At 29.8% G+C, this 21,015-nt stretch overlaps 1 protein-coding gene and 1 pseudogene across 1 annotated transcript; one reads left to right on the top strand and one right to left on the bottom strand.

Moving 5' to 3' along the window:
- Window positions 1–924: 924 nt before the first annotated feature.
- On the top strand, window positions 925–6,683 carry LOC132935383 (uncharacterized; annotated as a pseudogene).
- A 5,063-nt stretch (window positions 6,684–11,746) lies between these two features.
- LOC132935378 (transcription initiation factor TFIID subunit 9-like) lies at window positions 11,747–13,303 on the bottom strand. Its single transcript, XM_061001915.1, has 4 exons — window positions 13,211–13,303; window positions 12,968–13,108; window positions 12,603–12,731; window positions 11,747–11,993 (listed from the first exon to the last, which is right to left on the bottom strand). The coding sequence occupies exons 1-4, from the start codon at window positions 13,301–13,303 to the stop codon at window positions 11,814–11,816; spliced, it is 543 nt and encodes a 180-aa protein (XP_060857898.1). The 3' UTR covers window positions 11,747–11,813.
- Window positions 13,304–21,015: the final 7,712 nt, after the last annotated feature.

The following is a 21,015-nucleotide window of genomic DNA, read 5'->3' as shown; positions in this document are numbered from 1 at the left end:
ATTATGGTAAGTACTAAGTAGTTAGTTTAAGTATACTTAAATTATAATTCGCCGGGTTTAAATACTAGTTAGTTCTAAGTATATGTATATTATATTAACGGTGCCTTCAAGCTTGTATAGGCACCACTACCATTTTTACCAGGGGATGCTATAGAAAATTCGACTTGGGATAAAAAAATAAAATTAAAAAAATTATTCGTTTTTCAGGGACACTAAAAAATTATATGGATTTTGATAAAAACTGGTTTTGCGTAAAAATTGACGTTTTTCCTTAAAAGTATTAATTAAATTAAATTTGTTATCAGAAACCACCCTCAAAGCTGAAGATCGAAACATTTTTTTCAAATATTTACCGTCTAAACGGCATAGTGTATTAATTACACATTACTAGAACGCGGATTTCTATGCAATTGCATATTTTTTTCCTTTTAATATTTTTGGATTGTTGTCAGTTATCTCCACGAATCATCATAATTTGAAGCTAATGGAGGAAATTTTTTTTGCATATTTCTGCATATTTAAAGGTTATTGCATATTTTTGCATATTTTGGCAAAATTCAAAATTTATTGCATATTGAAGCGAAAATTTAAAAAAATGTATAAAATAATATTTTGTCAAGTAGAAAAATTAAACTTAATTTCATAGTCACTAAATAATAATTGTATATATATATTTATTTAAACCTTTATAAGATAAATAATCGATTACGACGTAAACTTAATCGCTCTTGCTGTGTCGGTCGGTTATCGACATACCACTTGGCATTTGGTTACATCGTTTTTCTTTGTCCGTAAATCGTTAATATGCCGAAAATAAATGTGTGTCTACCTATAATCTAAATTGCTCTTGCTGTATCAGTCAGTTATCGATATACCAGTATACAACTGAGTTTCGTCGATTGTCGTTGTCCGTAAATTGTAAATATGCCAAAAATAAGGAGTTCGTATTCTAACAAAATTCGCGAATGGATTTCCACAGCAAACACAGACACCGAGGTTTTCACTACTGACGGGAAAATAGTATTTTGTAACCCTTGTGGAAAATCTATTGTTTGTGAGAGAAAGTCTCAGGTAGATCAACACATAAAAACAGGTCGGTACTTATAAAAATAGAAAAAGATTTTATTTATTTATTTTCTATATTTTTTTATTTTAATTTTATATTTTAGCTGCACATTTGTCTGCACTTAAAAATAAGTTATCAAAACAACAATTACTTTCAACTAGTTCTAGATCAAGTTCTACCAATAACACTTTTTTTGAAGATTTATGTTTTGCTATGGTCTCTTCTGACATACCCTTACACAAGTTGAAAAACCAACAGTTTCGTATTTTTTTGAATAAATACATTAATCATCCTATCCCAGATGAAAGCACATTGCGAAAGAGCTATGTAAATATATGCTATCAAAAAACAATGAATGAAATTAAAGAAACAATTGGGCAAAATTTTATTTATATTGTTGTTGACGAGACAACTGATGCACGGGGCTTATACATTGCAAATTTACTTGTAGGAGTTATGAATAAAAACTTTTCTGGGAAACCTTATCTTTTAGCATGTAAACAATTGGAGAAAACAAACAATGAAACGATTACACGATTTATCAATGATTCCTTGAAATTATTATAGACAGATGTGGGAATGGAACAGCGTGTATTACTTTTGTTAACAGACGCGGCGTCATATATCGTGAAAGCAGGGAAGTCTTTAAAGATAATATGTTGTACTAATATGATCCATGTAACGTGTACCACTCATGCTTGTAACCGTCTTGCAGAAAAAGTAAGGGAGTTATTTCCAAAAGTTAATACTTTAATTAATAATGGGAAGAAAATATTTTTAAAAGTGCCGAGTCGAATCTCTATTTTTAAAGAAGTAATGAATGATACCCCTTTACCACCGGTCCCAGTTCTTACAAGGTGGGGAACATGGGTACATGCTGCGTTATATTACGCAGATTATTTTACCAAATATAAAAAAAGTCATCGAGAGACTGGCAATGGATGATGCACAGAGTATTAGAAAAGTTTTGGATATAGTTTAAGATGAAACTGTTGTTAATGATTTAACATTTACTCATTTGGCATTTTTAGTGATAGTCATAAAAAAACTTGAAACTCAAAATATGACTTTACATGAAAGCATTTAAATAATTAACGAAACGAAAGAAAAAATTAATTCTATTCCTGGATCGAAAGGTGCAACACTTGCAACAAAACTAAACGAGCTTTCCAACAAAAGTGAAGGTCTGAAGATTCTACGAAAAATTAATTCAGTGTTATTAGGCGAAAACGTTCAGCTCGAAGATCTTTATGAAGACCTGACAATACTAAGTTGCTTCAAATATGCCCCAATAACTTCGGTTGACGTCGAACGTTCGTTCTCAGTCTTTAAAAATATGTTAACCGATAAACGATACAGCTTCACAGAAGAAAAACTTGAAATGCACATGATTATTCATTTTAATAATAAATACAATTTTAAAAATAAATTAAGTTTTTCAGAAAATTCCCTACATTTTTTTTATGAAGTACCTATTTAAGTAATTAATTATTATAAGTTGTATTGTAAATTTTAAATAAATAAAAAATTTTGCATATTTTTTATATATTTTTATGATTTTGACTCCATATTTTTTGCATATTTTCATGATTTTTACTGCATATTTTTTGCATATTTTCATGATTTTTACTGCATATTTTTTGCATATTTTCATGATTTTTACTGCATATTATATGGCATATTTCAATACTTTTAAGTGCATACAAATCCGCGCTCTACACATTACACACAAAACCACACATCGATAATAATACAATATAATATTGGTTGTTGAATTGCGTCCCGAGCCACCAGGGTCCCATGCCGTAACGCCGCCTTTCACGACGAGCTGCCGCCTGAAACACGGCGGCAAATCGGAATGAGAAAAGATCTCATCAAAATAATATAATTTTATTATTTTTTTTTACACCTATCCTTCACGCATAACCTCCACCGGTGTCACTTTTAGTTTTACGTGTATAATAGATTTTTGTCATACGAATTATATATATTATTTATATTGTCTTTATTGATATAAATTTGTTTATACTAACTGGGTATCGATTATTGGCCAAATAATAATTTTAACACTAACCGGTTATCGAGTATAGGCCGAGTAGAAATTTAATTACAAAATGCGTATTATACTACTATCAATTATCAACTATATAAATATAGGACAGTAAACACGAGATTTATTTTTGTACTATGAAATGTTAATAATCAGATATTTTTTCCTAAAACCTTAAAAAACATAATTGTGTATCTATAAGTACTAAATAATAATAAACGGAATTCGGAAAGTTATAGTTAAATTTTAATTATAATTTAAGTCCCTCAGAGAAATTATTATTTTTGTTATAACTTTTACGAATTATATATTTTATAAACCAGTATTAAAAATTATTTTTGAATTAGATTTTATTAATTAATAATTTATGACATTGATGAATAAAAATAATTTTAAAAAAATGGCCGTGATAATTGATGGTACTACTATCGGGAAATCGGATTATCCGGTGAATGGGTGAAGTCACTATTACAAGATTGGTATTGCAAATTGTTGCGGGGGGTGGTAATCCGTGAAGTTGGCATTTTTATTTTTACACCTATCGATCACGCATAATCGCCACAAGTGTAATAAACACTTTTAGTTTTTACGTGTATTATAGATTTTTGTTATCATTACGATTATTGTTACAAATATTGATCCCATTCAACGTGATAAGTGTCCATATTGTACAGGATTTCGAGATTTACGATGGAAATATTTGTTTAGTATTCCAATACGAATTAAAATATAAAAAATTTAAGTGTAATATTTTGGAATTTTTGAAATTGAATTATAATTGTCTTTAATTTATTAATTTATAAATTAATTTAAACAATTTTAAATTTTTTCACGTAATTTTTCTATGGTTTTTACTTATTGACTGTAAATACCTAAGAGCTTTTGAATATTACAATTCCAAACAAACACTTATGTATTGTCTTAAATTCAATTATATGTTGAACGTATGACTTTAGATCAATCTTTAAATAACATGTAAAATATTATATTCTTTTTTAGTATTTAAATATTTTCTAAAAAAGAAAGATGATAATATATGTAATGATTATTTATTAAATATATTATATTCAAACTATACTGTGAAGTGTGAACTGTAATGTTAAAAATATAATAATAACAAATTATTATTATTATTATTATTATTACAATAACGATACACGTTGTTACTTTTCAGCGCGTACTTTAATATTTTAAGTGGACTTTTGGGAATTTTTTTAATAAAGTAACAATAAATATTATTATTTTTTTATTGCTACAACATCCATGCTCAAATTATAATATATTATCTATAAAGTATACGGCAATACCCCAATACAGGGTGTAACAGAAAGATCTGAAAAAAAAATGGTGACATTTACATGGATAATAAATAAATTAAGAAATATATAGGTATTTATGTCAGGGTTCAATTACCTATTGGCACTTGTCTTCCGCAGTATTTTTATTTTATATTTTATCTAGGTTTGCCGTATAAATTTGTTCAAAACAAACCGGTATGAAATATCGCACCGTCAAGATGTCGAACTCGTGCTGCTTAACCTAACCTAACCAACAGGTAAGGTCCATTTCAATGCCCCCCCCCACTTTCGAAATTTGAACTTTTGACCACGCCAAACGTTTGGGCATCGTTTGTGCAGAAATGTGCACCAAGTCCAATAGTTTGTGCACAAAAACTGTAAGCTCTATCCCAAAAACAAAATGGGAAGGCCATTGAAACGGGAGCCCCCCACATTGAATATTTGAATTTTTGAATGTGCCAAACGTTTGTGCATCGTTTGTGCAGAAATATGCACCAGGTCCTGACGTTTGTGCACAAAAACTCCCAGCTCTATCTAAAAAACAAAGTGGGGGGCCATTGAAACGAGACATCCCTTTTTTGGAAAATTGAAATTTTCAAGGTGCCAAACGATTGTGCATCGTTTGTGCAGAAATGTGCACCCGGTCCCGACGTTCGTACACAAAAACTCCCAGCGCTATCCAAAAAACAAAGTGGGGAAACGAGAGTCCCCCTTTTTTGAAATTTTAAGTATTTGTCATATTAATAAATATCGTTTAGGAACTAATAGGTTTAATACAATTTTACTATTACCATGTAAACGTTAGAAATAATAGGGCAGTAGGTTCATAATAATTTAGTATACAATTTTTCAAATTTCTAAAAATTAACTAACCCATTTTAGATTATTTTATAATGATGTGTGTTTTTTTATTTTTTTATTTTTGTGTCTGTCATCACTTTTTAGGACAGTAAAAATGCTTGGATTTTCTTCAACAGTAACTTTTCTGATAGGAAAGAGAATCTAGTTGGTACTTTAGGGAGTCAAAAATATACATTTCCCAATAATTTTCAAAAGCGGTGTGAAAAACCAATGAAAAAATAAGGAAAAACGGAAATTTTTACGCAAAATCTGCTTTTGAGAAAATCGATTTTGGTTTTTGGTGCAATTCTAAAACAAATTACCGTAGATACTTGCAATTTTGACTGAATGTTTATATTAGCATTTTCTATTCGCCGTAACATATTCCAAATATTTTGAGTTGTTTACGAAATTCATAAAAATTTTTCTTTTTATATCTAAGATTTAAAAATATAATACAAGATTATCCATAAGTTTGTCTACCTTTATCAAAAAAAAATGTCTACAAGAAAGTCAAATTCAATTTTTATGAGCGTTTGAAATTCATATTTTTACAACATTTGATATTCATTCGATGTCTCATGTAACGGTTTTCCTATTTTGTTGTAATTAAAAAACGTTTAACTGTAGATAATTGAAAATTTCACTGAATGTTCATATACACGATTTTTATACACGATACATTTTTGAAAATATTTTGAATCTTTTTGAGCTGTTTACGGACATTGTCAGTTTTCAATTTTTTTAGTTTTTTTTTCTATAATATATCAATAAAATTTCATTTGTTGGGTAAAAGCGCGTTAAAATTTAATGCAAGGCTCCTGATAATGTAACATTATCAGTTGAAAAATATTAAAAACTCTTAGTCACAGTTTTTATTTATAAGCATTTAAAGTTCAAATCTTGACAAAATACGGAAAAACCACGAAAATTAGCAAATTATTTTGAGTTGAGAATTCATAAAATTTTTCCTTGTTAAATCTTTGATTTGAAAATGTTATACAAGATTATCCATAAGTTTGTCTACCTTTATCAGCAAAAAAATTTCTACTGGAAAGTCAAATTAAATTTTTATGAGCGTTTAAAGTTCATATTTTTACAACATTTGATATGTAACGGTTTTCTTATTTTGTTGTAATTAAAAAACGTATGACTGTAGATACCTATAGATAGTTTTTTCAAAAATTAAAATATACACCAACTTTGCATATAGCAGTTATAGGTCAACAGAAAGGTGAATATTATTGAAAAAATACATTTGCCCTTCTGAATTTTCAAAGATGAATGCCCTTGGCCTTATACTGATTAATCATTAAACTTTCTTGCAGGGTACAGAACAGAAACCGAAAAGAACCTTAAAAATTTAGTAACCGTAACCGTAACCGGAATCTTTATTTCCAAAAATGAAAAACAGTTACCGTACCTATAAAAGGGTTATTTAGGTTAGACTAGACTAGTTATTTAGATTAATAAAACTATAGTTATTTTGTTTGCCTGTTTCTAGGTTCAGAAAAATAAAAGTCAAATCTTTTAATGTTTTTATTGTTTTGTGTTGTAATTTGTCGCCGTAGAATCAGAGGGACGTATTAACCAGTTATTGATTAATATACATAAACCTCTAGTCGGTGAAAATATATAGTTTTAAATAATAATACGGACATATTGTTCAACATTATAAAACTAAAAATAGTAATAAAATCCATTTTATATGACATTGTCGACATACATTTTAAAAGATTACTCATAAGTTCGTCTACCTTTATAAAAGAAAAATGTCTAAAGTAAAACTTTTTTGAACGTTTGAAGTTTATATTTTTACAATATTGGATATTCACTCGATTTCTCATGTAGCGATTTTGATATTTTGTTGTTACTCAAAAAGGAATAACTGTGGATACATGAAAATTTTACTGAGTATATTTATTTTTATTTTCTATACACCATCAAATTTTGAAAATATTTTGACTCTTTTTGAGCTGTTTACGGACATTGTCAGTTTTCAATTTTTTTAGTTTTTTTTCTATAAATATCAATAAAATTTTATATCTCGCCAACACCGCCCGTTGATTTTTGTGATTCCGGGGACACTGATATCGTGTAAATTACAAAATTAGTCATTCATGCTAATTGCGTTTTTTTTGTACGTGCTAATTATTAATGAAATAAAAATTTAAAAATTTCCAAAGGTGCTGGCGCAACTCACGTAATTATATAATAATATTATGTTTTAAATATTCCATGGTAAACCTAACTGAGAATTTATCTCAGTGGTATTCTGCAGAAGAATCAGTTTTTATTTTTCAAAAATGGTGATTTTGAAGTTTTTTTGAATTATACAATAATATTTAAATACGGAAATAAAAATTTTTCGTTGAATAAATAAATTAGTTTTTTTATTGGTATCGCCATTAGTAGGGAATGTTGGTACAATTGGTTGGGTTTTCTGGTTTTTTAATCCATGACAGTTTCAAAAATGTGTTCATAATTTGAATTATTCAAAAATAAATTTGGCGGGAAATTTTCTTTTGTCAATCTTAAGATCGATACGCGATACTTTTTTAAGAACATAAATTTGATCTCGTAGATTGGCTGCGTTATGCCTTGAAGACTTCAAGTCGATACGACTAATATTGAAGAATTTATGATTTCAAGTGTTATTTAAAAAAAACTATAAATCTAAAGTTCAATTTTTGGAACTCAGATCAGCTATAATAAAATCTCATAAAGTACCTACTTGAGCAAAAGTATTCAAATACTTTTTAATTACTTAAATACGCGTATTTTATATACTTTTCAAAACAGGTATCTGTATTTGAATACTCTTGAAAAGTATTTTTTCTAGTTAGTATTCTATTAATTGTTAAACTATCAACTTAATCTTTTAATAAATCAAGAAATAAAACAACTATACAACTCTAAAATGTATCAAATGTGTAATAGTATAATAATTGAGGTAAAAGTAATTCTCGGATAATATTTTTTATTCAATTTAATTAATTTAAATAATACAAAAGATGCAGTATTTACGGACACACGTATCCTTCTCAATCATATTCTAAAATCCATTCCCACACCACAGACTCAATATTACTTGAGAGGATTGGGAACAACGCCAAACATACAACAATCGACTACCTCATATGAAACAATTGGTTATTATCATGCTCACACATTTAGGAACACCATTAATTCGTGCCAAATATATGATAGTGTGAAAGAAAAAGTTCACTTAGTCAATGAAAATACCAAAGTAAATTTACAAATTATATTGTACTCTAAGTAATTTTTTATATGATTTTTCTTTGTGGCATAGGCATAGAATTGTATCATGTTCTTATATTTAAATTAAATTAATTTATATTTGAACGGTATCAAAGGTTTCATGAATTATTTATGATAATAAATTTATCTTAGCTTTTATGATAGCTATATTAATAATATTATATTATATATAGTATAGGTAGTATAAGTAGTAAGTTTTTTATAAGTTAATTTTATTTTTCTAGAAATTTAATAGAAGGCTCCTAGTCTATTGTTTTAAAGTCAGATGAAAAAAATTAAAAATCCAGTCACAATTTTTTTTTTTTATAAGCATCTAAAGTTCAAATAATATTGACAAAATACGTAAAAATGACGAAAATGTGCAAATTTTTCTGAGTAAGAAAATCATGAAAAATACAAGACTCCTCATAAGTTTGTCTACCTTTATCAAAAAAAAAAAAATGTCTACAAGAACATCAAATTAAATTTTTATGAGCGTTTGAAATTCATATTTTTACATAATTTGACATTCACTCGATTTCTCATGTAACGATTTTCTTATATTGTTGTAATTAAAAAACGAATGACTGTATACTTGAAAATTTCACTGAATGTTTATATTATCATTTTCTATACACGACAAAACTTTGAAAACAAAATGACTCTTTTTTAACGTTTTAAATGTCAATTAAATTTTTGATGTTGGGTAAACAGCTTGAAAATTTAATACAAGGCTCCAGCTATATTATTACAATGAAATTTGTAAAATATTAAAAATTCTTAGTCACAGTTTTTTTGATAAGCATTTAAAGTTAAAATACTGAAAAATCATAAATCTTTTAAGTTAAATATTCATAAAAAATTTTCTTTTTAAATTTAAGATTTGAAAATGTAAAACAAGATTACTCATATGTTTGTCTACCTTTATCAAAGAAAAATGTCTATAAGCAAATAAAATAAAATTCTTTAGTGCGTTTGAAGTTTATATTTTTACAACATTGGATATTCACTCGATTTCTCATGTAGCGATTTTGATATTTTGTTGTTATTCAAAAACGAATAACTGTTGATACATGAATATTTTACTGAATATTTTTAATTTTATTTTCTATACACCATCAAATTTTGAAAATATTTTGACACTGAGCTGTTTACGCTTATTGTCCGTTTCAATTTTTTTAGTTTTTTTTCTATAAATATCAATAAAATTTTATTTGTTGGATAAAAAAGCGTGAATATTTAATACAAGGCTGCTGATGTATTATTACAATAGTAGCTGAAAAGTATTAAAAATACATAGAATATAATTTTTTAATTATAAGCATTTAAAGTTAAAATTTTACAAAATTAATCAAATTTAAAATGTAAAGAGCGAGAGCAGAGCGACATCCACTTACCCACCTTTTTTATATTAAAACTTAATACGCTAAGCATATTTTTCCAAGTCAATCCAAATTTGTATATACTATTGTATTTGAAAAACCAATGGTAAACAAAAAAAAAATTTCAATGTCCACCGTGAATCTCAAAATCTCTGTGTAACCACCACTTTAAAAAGTGAATATCAAAAAATCCTTTCTTATTCTTTCTGCACATCTAAAGCATTAGAGAATCCATTATTCCAAATTTTGTTTTGTAGTTTTTGAGAAGTAGTGAGCGAGTGAGTGGTATTAAGATTTTATATACATTGATTATTATAGCGCCATGGAATAGTGAATTATATAAAACCACATTAATTTATGGTCAACGGAGATTATGTGAAGTGGTAGTAATGATCAACTATGGGTGACAGCTGTCGCAAAATAATTCAATTTGAGAATTACAGATGACTGCCGGCAGTAAAATTTTAGAAATATTATATAGGTGGTATTTTAAGTTAAATATTGGAATTAGTATATAATATAGTGTATTTTAGTAATAATAAACAAATGAAAAACAATAAATAATAATATTGAAAGTCCATATTATATCTGAATATTTTTTTGGCTATTTCTGGGTTTCAGTTTTCTAGCAGATATTATGTTTTGGCATACTCTAACACAAAATCATCAGTCATCACTGTCTGTAATATAATGAATATTAGTTCAGTAATGACCTATAAATTGATTTTTTTGGTAGATACAATATTATGTACAATCCTTATAATATTTGTATTATTTAATTCTTAAGTTATTTGTTATTCTTGATTAAAATGTAATTTTGTTTACATATTATTAAGGCCAGAGATGGGTAACTTGCAATAATTACCTATCATTTAAGTGTTCTATTAAATAAAATAATGAATGTGAAATTATTTTATAGATAGAAATTTTTAGTTGAATTATATCAATTAGATCATGATTTATCAAGAAGAAATGGTGATATTAACTTGTAGATCAGATAAAATAATAAACTTAATTTTCCATTGAATAAGATCAGATAGTTCCGAGTTATATTTTTATTTTGATGATACACATTTAGCGCATATCACTGACACTAGGAATAACACAATGGCCAAATTTCTCAAACTCCTTATCGCCTGAGAGTGAGCTAGTCGTTGCCAACTGTTGAACATTTGATGATTATAACTGGACGGGCAAAAGTGGTGAGAGATGAGCATTATCAACAAAAAGAAAACTTGTATCTTCTGTCCTAGAACGGATTATATAAAATTGTTGCTATTTGGAAACAGACAAATTTAGAAATTTAAATAAACAAATTATCATGATAAATCTTATGAGTTGATTTATTCAACTCACGGAACCAAATATATAATGTTACTGGACAGATGAATTTACTCTTTATAAATAAATTAGATAAGAACATTTTTTTTAGATATATAACGGGCATTTATTAAGATGCTTTTTTAAATTTGTTAATGAAGATGTATGTCAGGGAATACAAATGTTATTATAATAATATATATTATTATTAAATGCATGAACAATTTTGCAAATTACCTTATTCATATTATTTTTATATGTGGTATATAACTATGTTACATGCACGTTTAGCTCCGTTACTTCATATATTCGAGTGATTTAACCTTTTTAAAATTTAAAAGTAAGATTATTATCTAGGGCAACCGTAGGCTTTTTATTATATTTTAATTTTAAAGCGAATTATGAGAATTTTAAGACGTACAAACAATTTCCAGTTTTAAAATACTTAGAACTCGCTTTTAAATTAAAATATAATAAAATATATATATTATAATTTAATAAATTTATATAACATAAAAACCCTTTGTAGGTGTCCTAGATAAAATCTAACAAATTTTATAAGAGGTAAATACACTCTAATATTTAAATAAACGGAGCTAAACGTGATCTGCTAAGTGTAACATTTGCATGTAAGACAGATACAATAAATGTCCATATAATTTCTTCCTAAATAAAATTAAATAGAAAGGATTATCTTCGGATTGTAATTTTCTAGACGCCTCCAACATTTCTGCAGTTGTTGTTTTAGTGTCCTTACGCATATTTCCTCCAGAATACTAGACATAAAAACATTAAAAATGTTAATTTGTAATAATTAAGTATGAATAATATTGCACTGGCCGCTCATAGTGTACAAAAAGCAGGTCTATTAGTATTACCATTGATTATAAATACCTACGTTATAATTAATGGTATTACCTTAGATCATATAGAATGGTTAGAGCTACATGTGTGTTGATCATATAACGAGCTGGTTCCGACATAACCATTCACCCCCCGATAAATTTCTGGGAGCAACGCATTATTGCGCCAACAAATACTAAAAAAATAACTAATAAGTAAGGGATTATGTTAGACACAGAAATTATTAAAGGCGCTAATTCCATTGCATATTATGATCTAAGGGTTTTACAAATGTTTACTATCATCCTACAAATTAATAACTGATATCCTAATAAAAACACTCATTAAGATTGTATTAGAAATTGTTAGGTTAAATACAAAACACTTTTTGCCAGTAAACTAAATTATGTGATGTAAAAGAAATTGTAACTTAGTTATTGATAAAATAGTCTAGTAGCTAATTACTAATGAATAAGATTGAAAAACGTATAGAATACACAATTAATAAAGGAATGTTTAAGTATATACTATTGAACTATTACCAAATCATTCCTAAGCCTGTAGTTTGTTTGTAAGAAAGTTGAATGATCCTGAGGAACTCGCAGTCCACTAGCAGGCCTTACTGGAGGTAATGGGATTTTGTTTACTTCACGCCTTGCTGTCATTAACATCTAAAAAATAAAACAGTAGGTATAAACTCTTAGTTCTTATCTTTAGTTGTAATTATTTGGTACTAAAAAATGTATAACATCGAGTAAAGTTACACATTCATTTTTGTAAACAATGGTCATTTTTTTTGTCATCATTCAACATTTTTAGTTGCATAATGTTAAAATCTAATATACCTACATAATAAAATTGAAAAATTGATTGGTAGTGCAATTGATTTTAGCCAAAATAATCTTACATCGCGTGGAGGAGGTCGACAAAATATTCCGTCTTGTGGCAATTGTATTGCTATTTTCACATCGTCGGCATCAACATTCTTCTTTTTCGCAAAGGTTGAAAATGTCTTAGCATCGTCCAACAGTAGTGTTGTGTAGGTATCCTAACAAATAAAATAAACACTTTTTATAACAGTGAAAAGCAACACATTAGTTTCATTGCATTAATAATTACTGTGGTTTAACTCCAAGAGATGATTTAAAACTTGTGGTTCAAATTCAACAATACCTAAATCTTTCATAATCGACACAATAATTTGAGTGTCTTTGGGCATATGTTTTTCTAGCGAAGACGCCATTTTACCAAGACGGATTTCTATAAATTCTTATAAATTTTAACAACAACAGAAAGCTAATCACGGATGTCTCATAAAAATATAAAAATGGCTAAAATCAATAATCACAAAAGAAATGGGCAGTTCCATATCATGGATCACGGTTACTTTCCCCATACGACACAAACATCAACTGGCAACGATGGCCACACGGTCATAAATAATATTATATTATATTATATTATACTAGCTGATCCCGCTGGTACTTCGTTGCCCGTTAAATGTACCAATTCTATATGACTCAAACTTTGTTCAATTCGTTATTTAATTTTCGGTGTATGGTGTATGGTGTTCAAAATTTTCTGTTAACACTTTTCTGTTGCCCAGAATAAAAATTCACAGCAATATATTATCAAGTAGGCAATCTACCTGCGGTAGATCGCAGACTCCGTGCTGTTTGTACCTAAGTGTATGATTTAACTCTTAAGTATCAAAATTGTACCAAGTTTGTCATTTTTACATAATTCCACCTACGGATGATTAATAGGTATAATCAATTAATACAAAAGCCTCACGCAACTGTACTAAAATCCGATGAATAAAAAAAAACAAATTTAACACTTTTTAAATTAGCCTATCTTCTTCCTAGAAGTCTAATCTACACACAAACATTCATTTTTATCTATACTAATATATAAAATGATAGCGTTTGTTTGTATGTTCAGAATAAACTCCGAAACTACTGAACCGATTTCGAAAATTCTTTCACCAATACAAAGCCACATTTTTTGTGAGTGTCATAGGCTAATTTAAAAAGAGAAGTGATCACAATCAAAATTTTTGTTTTTTAATGGTTGCTATGGGTTATATATATAGATAAAAATAATTGTATAGACGTTTATAATATTTTCAAATAATATATGTTTTGGGTTTTTTTGTTATTTTGGTCGTGCCGCCGACGACGACTGAGACGATAATGATATTATATTTAGTTAATACTTACCTACTCTGTAGAGCACTAAAGTGTAGACCGTAGTAATATTAGTATTTAGTCTGCGTTCGGTCAGCGCGTCAGTCCGTCGTAGTGTAAAGTGTTGTACCTTGTACTGTTTATAATATTATTAACTAGTACAGTTATTTTTATATATTTAAAAATATCAAGATGGATAAGTGGTTAATAAAAAAATCAGTTGAAGGAACAGATCAATCTAACGAGGCTTTTAACTGTTCAACTCCTGTCTTAAAAGTTGATTCGAATAGTGGAGATTCTAAAATACAAGTTGTACTTGGAAAATCAAGGAAGTTTCAGGAAAAATGGCTACAATTATATCCGTGGTTGTTATATGATCCCGTGAAAGAAAAGGCGTTCTGTTCAATATGTAAAACTGCTCATGAAAACAATGTTAGATGTCGCTAAAGCAAAAAAATTTAATATATCATCAGTGTCAGACGCAATTGATTTTTTAAAACAAGAAGTGTACTTACAAGATTTGGTACCAGAAATTGTAAAATTAATTAAAATTATAATAACCGTACCAGTTTCATCGTGTACTGCTGAGCATTCTTTTTCTGCTCTTCGGCGTTTAAAAACATTTTTAAGGTCAACAATGACGCAAACACGGCTTAATGATGTAGCATTATTAAATGTACATAAACAAGAAGAAATAAATATTGAAAATATTGCTAACAAATTTATAAAGACCACCAAAGTGAGACAAAATACCTTTGAAATTTGTTAAGCTTTTTTAATTCATTATTAGAAACTTAGAAATTTTTGCTTATCTATTTGTATATAAGTTACAATTTATTTGTCTTACGCTGTAAAAATGTAGAAAAATAAAGTCAATAAACGAGGAACTAGTTTGTTTAATTTAACACTCTTTGTTGATTTTTTTTTTTTTTGATTTGGTACAAGTAAAAAATTTAGGATTTTAGGCACCCCATGAAAATTTGAAAACCTGGCGCCTATGGCGCCTCCCATGGCGACTTTTTGTACTGACTTAGTGAACCACCAATGAAAAAATCGCATTTCCCGGACGGGCAGTCTCCCGGCGGCGGCGGAGCCGTCGCTGCGTTATCACTCTTCACGATTTTTTTCAAATTTTTTTCAGATTTTCAAGTTTTACCCCCCCCCCCCCCCCCCCCCGTTCGGACCTTATTCGCGTTTCCCGTCAGATTTTCAGGCCGCACGCGGCCGTACTTTTTTCCCGGTGGGCCCTCCGCGGCCGAGACGACGCGCTTTACGTCCGCCGCCGTCGCGCGCGTTTTTTGCCTTTTTTTTTCAAAAATTCGAGTTTTAGCCCTTTTCGACACGTCTCCGGGCCCCATTCGCCCCTTATTCGCGTTCTCCGCTAAATTTATATGCCACGCGCGGCCGTACTTTCTCGGGTACGAGTCCCGGGGCCGCGGGACGACGCCGAGAGCCGAGTGCCGATATCGCCGCCGTCGAGTGGGTATTACTATAATATACCTACAGGCATAAATACATGCGTCGGAGGGTTCGATTTTTTACGAAAATCCCGTCGTTTCGACGTCCGAGGGCGGCGTCGTTATTACTATATACAGGCATATATATATGCGTCGAAACGTTCGATTTTATATTTTACAGACTTTTGCCTACTCGGTCTCGGTGACGCCGTGAGCTACTCATATCGGTATTTATATATTTGATACACGATATAGCCACAGAAGGTACTGTAGGTACATGCATATTATAATAAATAAATGTATAAATGTTAAGAGTTGATACGGTGGTTAGGTTAGTTAAATTATAAAATAATATCCTAGCTCGAGTCGACGATGGATGTGACGGAAACGTTCGAATACTTCAACGCACTGTATTACAATATATTATTATTAATCGATTGGTCAATATGACTATGCTACGGGTAGGTACCTATATATTGTATGCTACACTAAATTTTTGTTTACCAATTTGACTCACCTAAAAACTGTAATATATTATGTACCTACTACATAGTAAAGAGCATAAAATAAAATTAATAAATAGATAATTAAAAGGTAAATTACAAATTGATATACACAGCTATTGCTTTTATTGTCTACATTTATTGGGCTCGATTATGTGGTTAAATATTAAATATGTAATACCTATTATACTATGTAGTAGGTAGGTACGTCAATCAATTTGGCAGGTTTTATTTAACATAAAAACATTAACATTGTTGTTTTTGGCCATGTCGCTAGGTGTGCACTTAAGAGGCCATAACTTCGGAACCAATTAATTATTTTAATACTATTAATAGTGGCTAAGCCAATCTAAAATAATTGGTTTAATCTACTATCTAAAACTTCTTTGAATCTTCAAAATTGGTTGAGTATTTTTTCATTTATTAAGCCTCAGGTATACATTGTAAATTTATAGTTTTTATAATAATATAATATTTGTTACCGATGGCTTCAATTTCAATACTCTTACGACCCATCTAATAATATGTGTGTCAAATTTGAGGTCGTTTGGGTAAGTGATGTTACGTAGGTACCTTCTTAGAAATTTGATAATGCGTAATATGGGGTTGTTTATTTTATTAATTTTTGGCTTTACATTTTTTCTATACCAGCGCAATTCTAAAGTTAGAGTTCATTATTAATTATTAATTACCTAATAATTATGTACATACATTTATTATATTGTAAGTGATTTATTTTATTATTTTAGATTTTTTAAAGTGATAATGTAATGTACTGGTAATGTAGGTAAAGGTAGCTATGTACCTATTTGATAGTATTCAATATTAATTTGTATAATTGTATCAAAGATGTACTTAGATACCTATACCTACTACATTGATACAAGCTGCTTAAACTTCGAGTGAAATTATCGGTTTGGAATGAACTTTAAGCCACAGGAAAGAGAAAGAGTTAAATTATAGAAATATCAAAAAGTATAGGTATCTAAATACTTATTTTGGTAGACGTGAGTAAGTTCAAGATCGTTTAAATAATAATTATGAAGATATAATGATTGTTTTTTTTTCGAGAATTTCATCATTATGTAGCTACATTATATTTAGAAATACATAGACAAAATTTATTATGGTTACCTAAACACTTACACTGACTAGAGAGATGATTTAAATCATTTTGAAGCATTTCGGCATCGTAGAAGTTTTAACAATATCATATAATTTAAGATCATCGGTAAATAATAAATATGAAATAATAGGGTTCGTTCCTAGACCATATATAATTTAATAGCAAGAATATTAAGAACGATCTTGTAAAAAGTTTTTAAAAAATTTGTAAATACAACGTTGACCTGGTGACCTGATTTTAATGTAGGGTATCCAAGATTTAAGTTTGATATACATTATAGTATTATACAGTATGTTTGGAACCGTAGACGATATAAATCCATGTTATTCATCAACAATTATGTTTTTCAATAACGGATTAATTGTTTTACACACAATAGTACAATTGTTTCGAATAATTATAAGGTAGCTTAGTTGATATTCTGTACTCCAATACAAACCTAAAACTTCATTTCTTTCTGGCTAAATCCAGTATGTATAATGAAAACAGCTTACTATAATATTACCTATACGTAAAGTCGTTATATACGCGTGGCATATAAAGGTGGCATTGATATCCACCAATAAACGAACAACAATATTTAAAATAATTTATAAATAATAGATATTAGATATCGATAAGGTCACTTAGATACAGCACAATTTACTATATCTGTTTTAGAAACTGAAAAATCCCGAGTGCAATTTACTATAGTATTTTGTGTGGGCGTAATTTACAAGCCCATAATACGACTATAATGCGACTATAATGCTGTTCCGTAGCAGAACAGTCGTCGCGGCCTTGGAAACCGTACCTTAAACTTGCTGCTTGTACCAGGAGCGTATGCTGCGTTTGCGGCTTCTCCGTCACCATCGTAACATTGGCAGGGCCACCGTTACTGCTGCCAAGAACTGAAGGTTGTTACGTCTGCGACCCTGGTACGCCGTTCACACAGATTTTACACCACACGGCATTCTAATAAGTTCGGCAATATTGTCGTAACTCGTACCTTGTCGTAAATCGTAAATGATCGTTAGTAATAGTAACCCGCATCTGATCTTTCAAGAAACGCGACGCCGTGACGAGACGGTAATATTTGATATTTAGTATGGATCTATAGAATCGGCACATCATATCGGATAATAGTATATAATACAGATGGCGAAAAAAATATTTATTTTCCTCTCAAACAAACGAGTCATATTCCAAAAAAACGTCGCAACGGTTACGTAGATTTGCACTCATATAAAATATTCTAGTTTTCCACAACATGAACGAAGGATTGCCCCAGGCGCATAATTATAATATTATATTTAGTTAATTAAATAATCAAGTTTGATATTTTGAAAATTTTCGAAAATATTAATAACATATATTGCAATCCAAATTACAAAAATTAAAAGAAAGTTGGGAAAGTGGGTGTTGCTCTGCTGTACAGTAGGTTACAAATTATAATAGTGGGTCACTGTAACGGATGGTGTTAAATTTAAATTCAATGATATAATATTATTATATACGAAAAACGTAATCTGATGATATTATTGTGAATAAAGTCATTTATTAACCTTTACTTACGCGGAACCTTGTTTTAAATTTTCAATCCATAACTATAAAAATTGAACATTATAAACATTTTTAAATTTGATACATTTTGTCAAACTTCGAACTTTAAATGCTTAAAAAAATATTTTTCAACTGCTATTGTAATAAAACATCATGAGCCTTATATTTCAAATTAAATTTTAAAAAAGCGGTGAAGTGGATGAGTTGTACCGTAGGTTACAAATAGATCACTGTATAGTAGATGGTATTAAATTTGAATTCAATGATAAAATATCATTGTATACGAAAATGGTTCTGAGTGGAGACGGTTTATTATTACTTCTTATTAATACGATTGGCTGGTAAGTTGAATTAATATTATAAAATTACTAAAATCGTTATTCTTGGTTATTTAATAAATAAATAAATTTTTCCAAATTTGAACATGTAACGTCACGGAATTTTGGGCCCCTCATAAATCATTTATAAATTATTACTATACAATTATTAGCAGTTACCGCGCAAAAAGAATTATCAATAACAACAGCAATATTATATAATATGTTCTCCCCCCCCCCCGACCCCTCACACAGCAGTGTTTGCACAATCGACCCGCAGCCGCTGGTGGCTGTTGTCGCTGTCACCGTCGGCGTTGTCGAAACCGGTATCGCACACAGTGCTTTCTGACCCCCAAGACAATTGTAAAACAATTCCCGCTCAAGCACGACACTGACCTGCCCCACTACAAATCAACAACAACGCCGGGCCATAGACGATCTCCGTCACCATCATACCATTCATTTTTATACTTCTCTCAACGGCTCGACTGGTCAACGTTTTTTTCACGACTCTTCGCTCATCACTTGGACGTAACGCGAACAATTTGTCACCAACCACGTTTTCATCGTCGACAAAAAGTCAACCACCATACCTTTTCGGTGTGTAGCCGTTGTTTGTTTTGTTTGACACCCACGTCACGCCGTCATGATGGGCTAAGTACACTCACGAGGGCCCGGGCGACGGGCGAGGCTGCCCAACCAACTTCAGTCAACATCGGAACACCAGTACACCACACGTCGTAATATGTCTAATTTTTCTCCCTGCCCCCCTTCCATGCACGTAGGACACAGATCATGTAAAACTAACTTTATATAATCTGTGTGTTATCCAGTGAGGCGTCGCAAGACGCGGGTCCTTTTTTATCCACATTCCCCTTTGTATGAAACATCCCGGCTGTAACGAGCCTCCACACACACATTTTCCCGGTAACCCCGTGAGGACACACCATGAATAATATGGTGTGCCGCCTCCAGTGGGCCGGACAAAATGTGCCGAAAATTCTTATTTATTTTGTAATTGCCATGTGCCCATGTAAGAAATAAATAAAACCTCATGATTACCCTAACACTACTATCGTTTGAAACAATCTTTTTTTTTCCCTTTAAAATAAATCTTCCGCATTCACTTGCGGATGCGTGTACAAAGCCTATGAGCTCCACCGACTTGGCCCTCGGGTCACACGCGGTGCGGCTCATAGGTCACGACAAAAGTGTTCCCCTTTTGTCGTGGGTAGTTTTTGGTAGCTTTCAAACTACCAAATTCTTACAAACATAAAATAATTTCATATAAAAAAACTCAATTTTTATATTTTTAAGATATTTTTTTGGTTACAGAATAACCTACTTCTGTGAAACTTGTTTCAAATTTTCAATCCTTAGCTATAAAAATTAAACATTTCATATATTTTAACTACAAAATCGTTTTTAAATTTGATTAATAGTTGTCAAAAATCGATCTTTAAATACTAATAAAAAGAATGATGACTATGTATTTTTAATATTTCTCAACTACTATTGTAACATTGTAACAGGAGATTTGTATTAAATTCTCAAGATTTTTGATCAAATGACAAAAAATGTTATTGATATCAACTGCTCTAAACGAGTGAACATTTTTAAAAATTATAATAATATGGTTCATAGCGATTAATGCTAATATAAACATTCAGTGAAAAAATTCATATATCTACGGTAATTTGTTTTAAAGTTATAGGTACACCAAAAACCAAAATAATTTTTTTCGAAAACCGATTTTAATTTATATTTGTTTTTCCCGGTGCTTTTGAAAACCACTCGGAATTTTAAGCTTTGGCCATCTCA

This window comes from Metopolophium dirhodum, chromosome 1 (genome assembly GCF_019925205.1).
Source record: "Metopolophium dirhodum isolate CAU chromosome 1, ASM1992520v1, whole genome shotgun sequence".
Lineage (NCBI taxonomy): Eukaryota > Metazoa > Arthropoda > Insecta > Hemiptera > Aphididae > Metopolophium > Metopolophium dirhodum.
This window is presented reverse-complemented; position numbering and strand designations above follow the sequence as displayed.

Coding starts and splice junctions, on each gene's coding strand:
- LOC132935378 (XM_061001915.1), bottom strand. CDS start 13,303: ATGGCGTCTTCGCTAGAAAAACATATGCCCAAAGACACTCAAATTATT. Junction 12,732..12,967: donor GTCGACCTCCTCCACGCGAT/GTAAGATTATTT, acceptor TTTATTTTTTAG/ATGTTAATGACAGCAAGGCG. Junction 11,994..12,602: donor ACAGGCTTAGGAATGATTTG/GTAATAGTTCAA, acceptor TTTTATGTCTAG/TATTCTGGAGGAAATATGCG.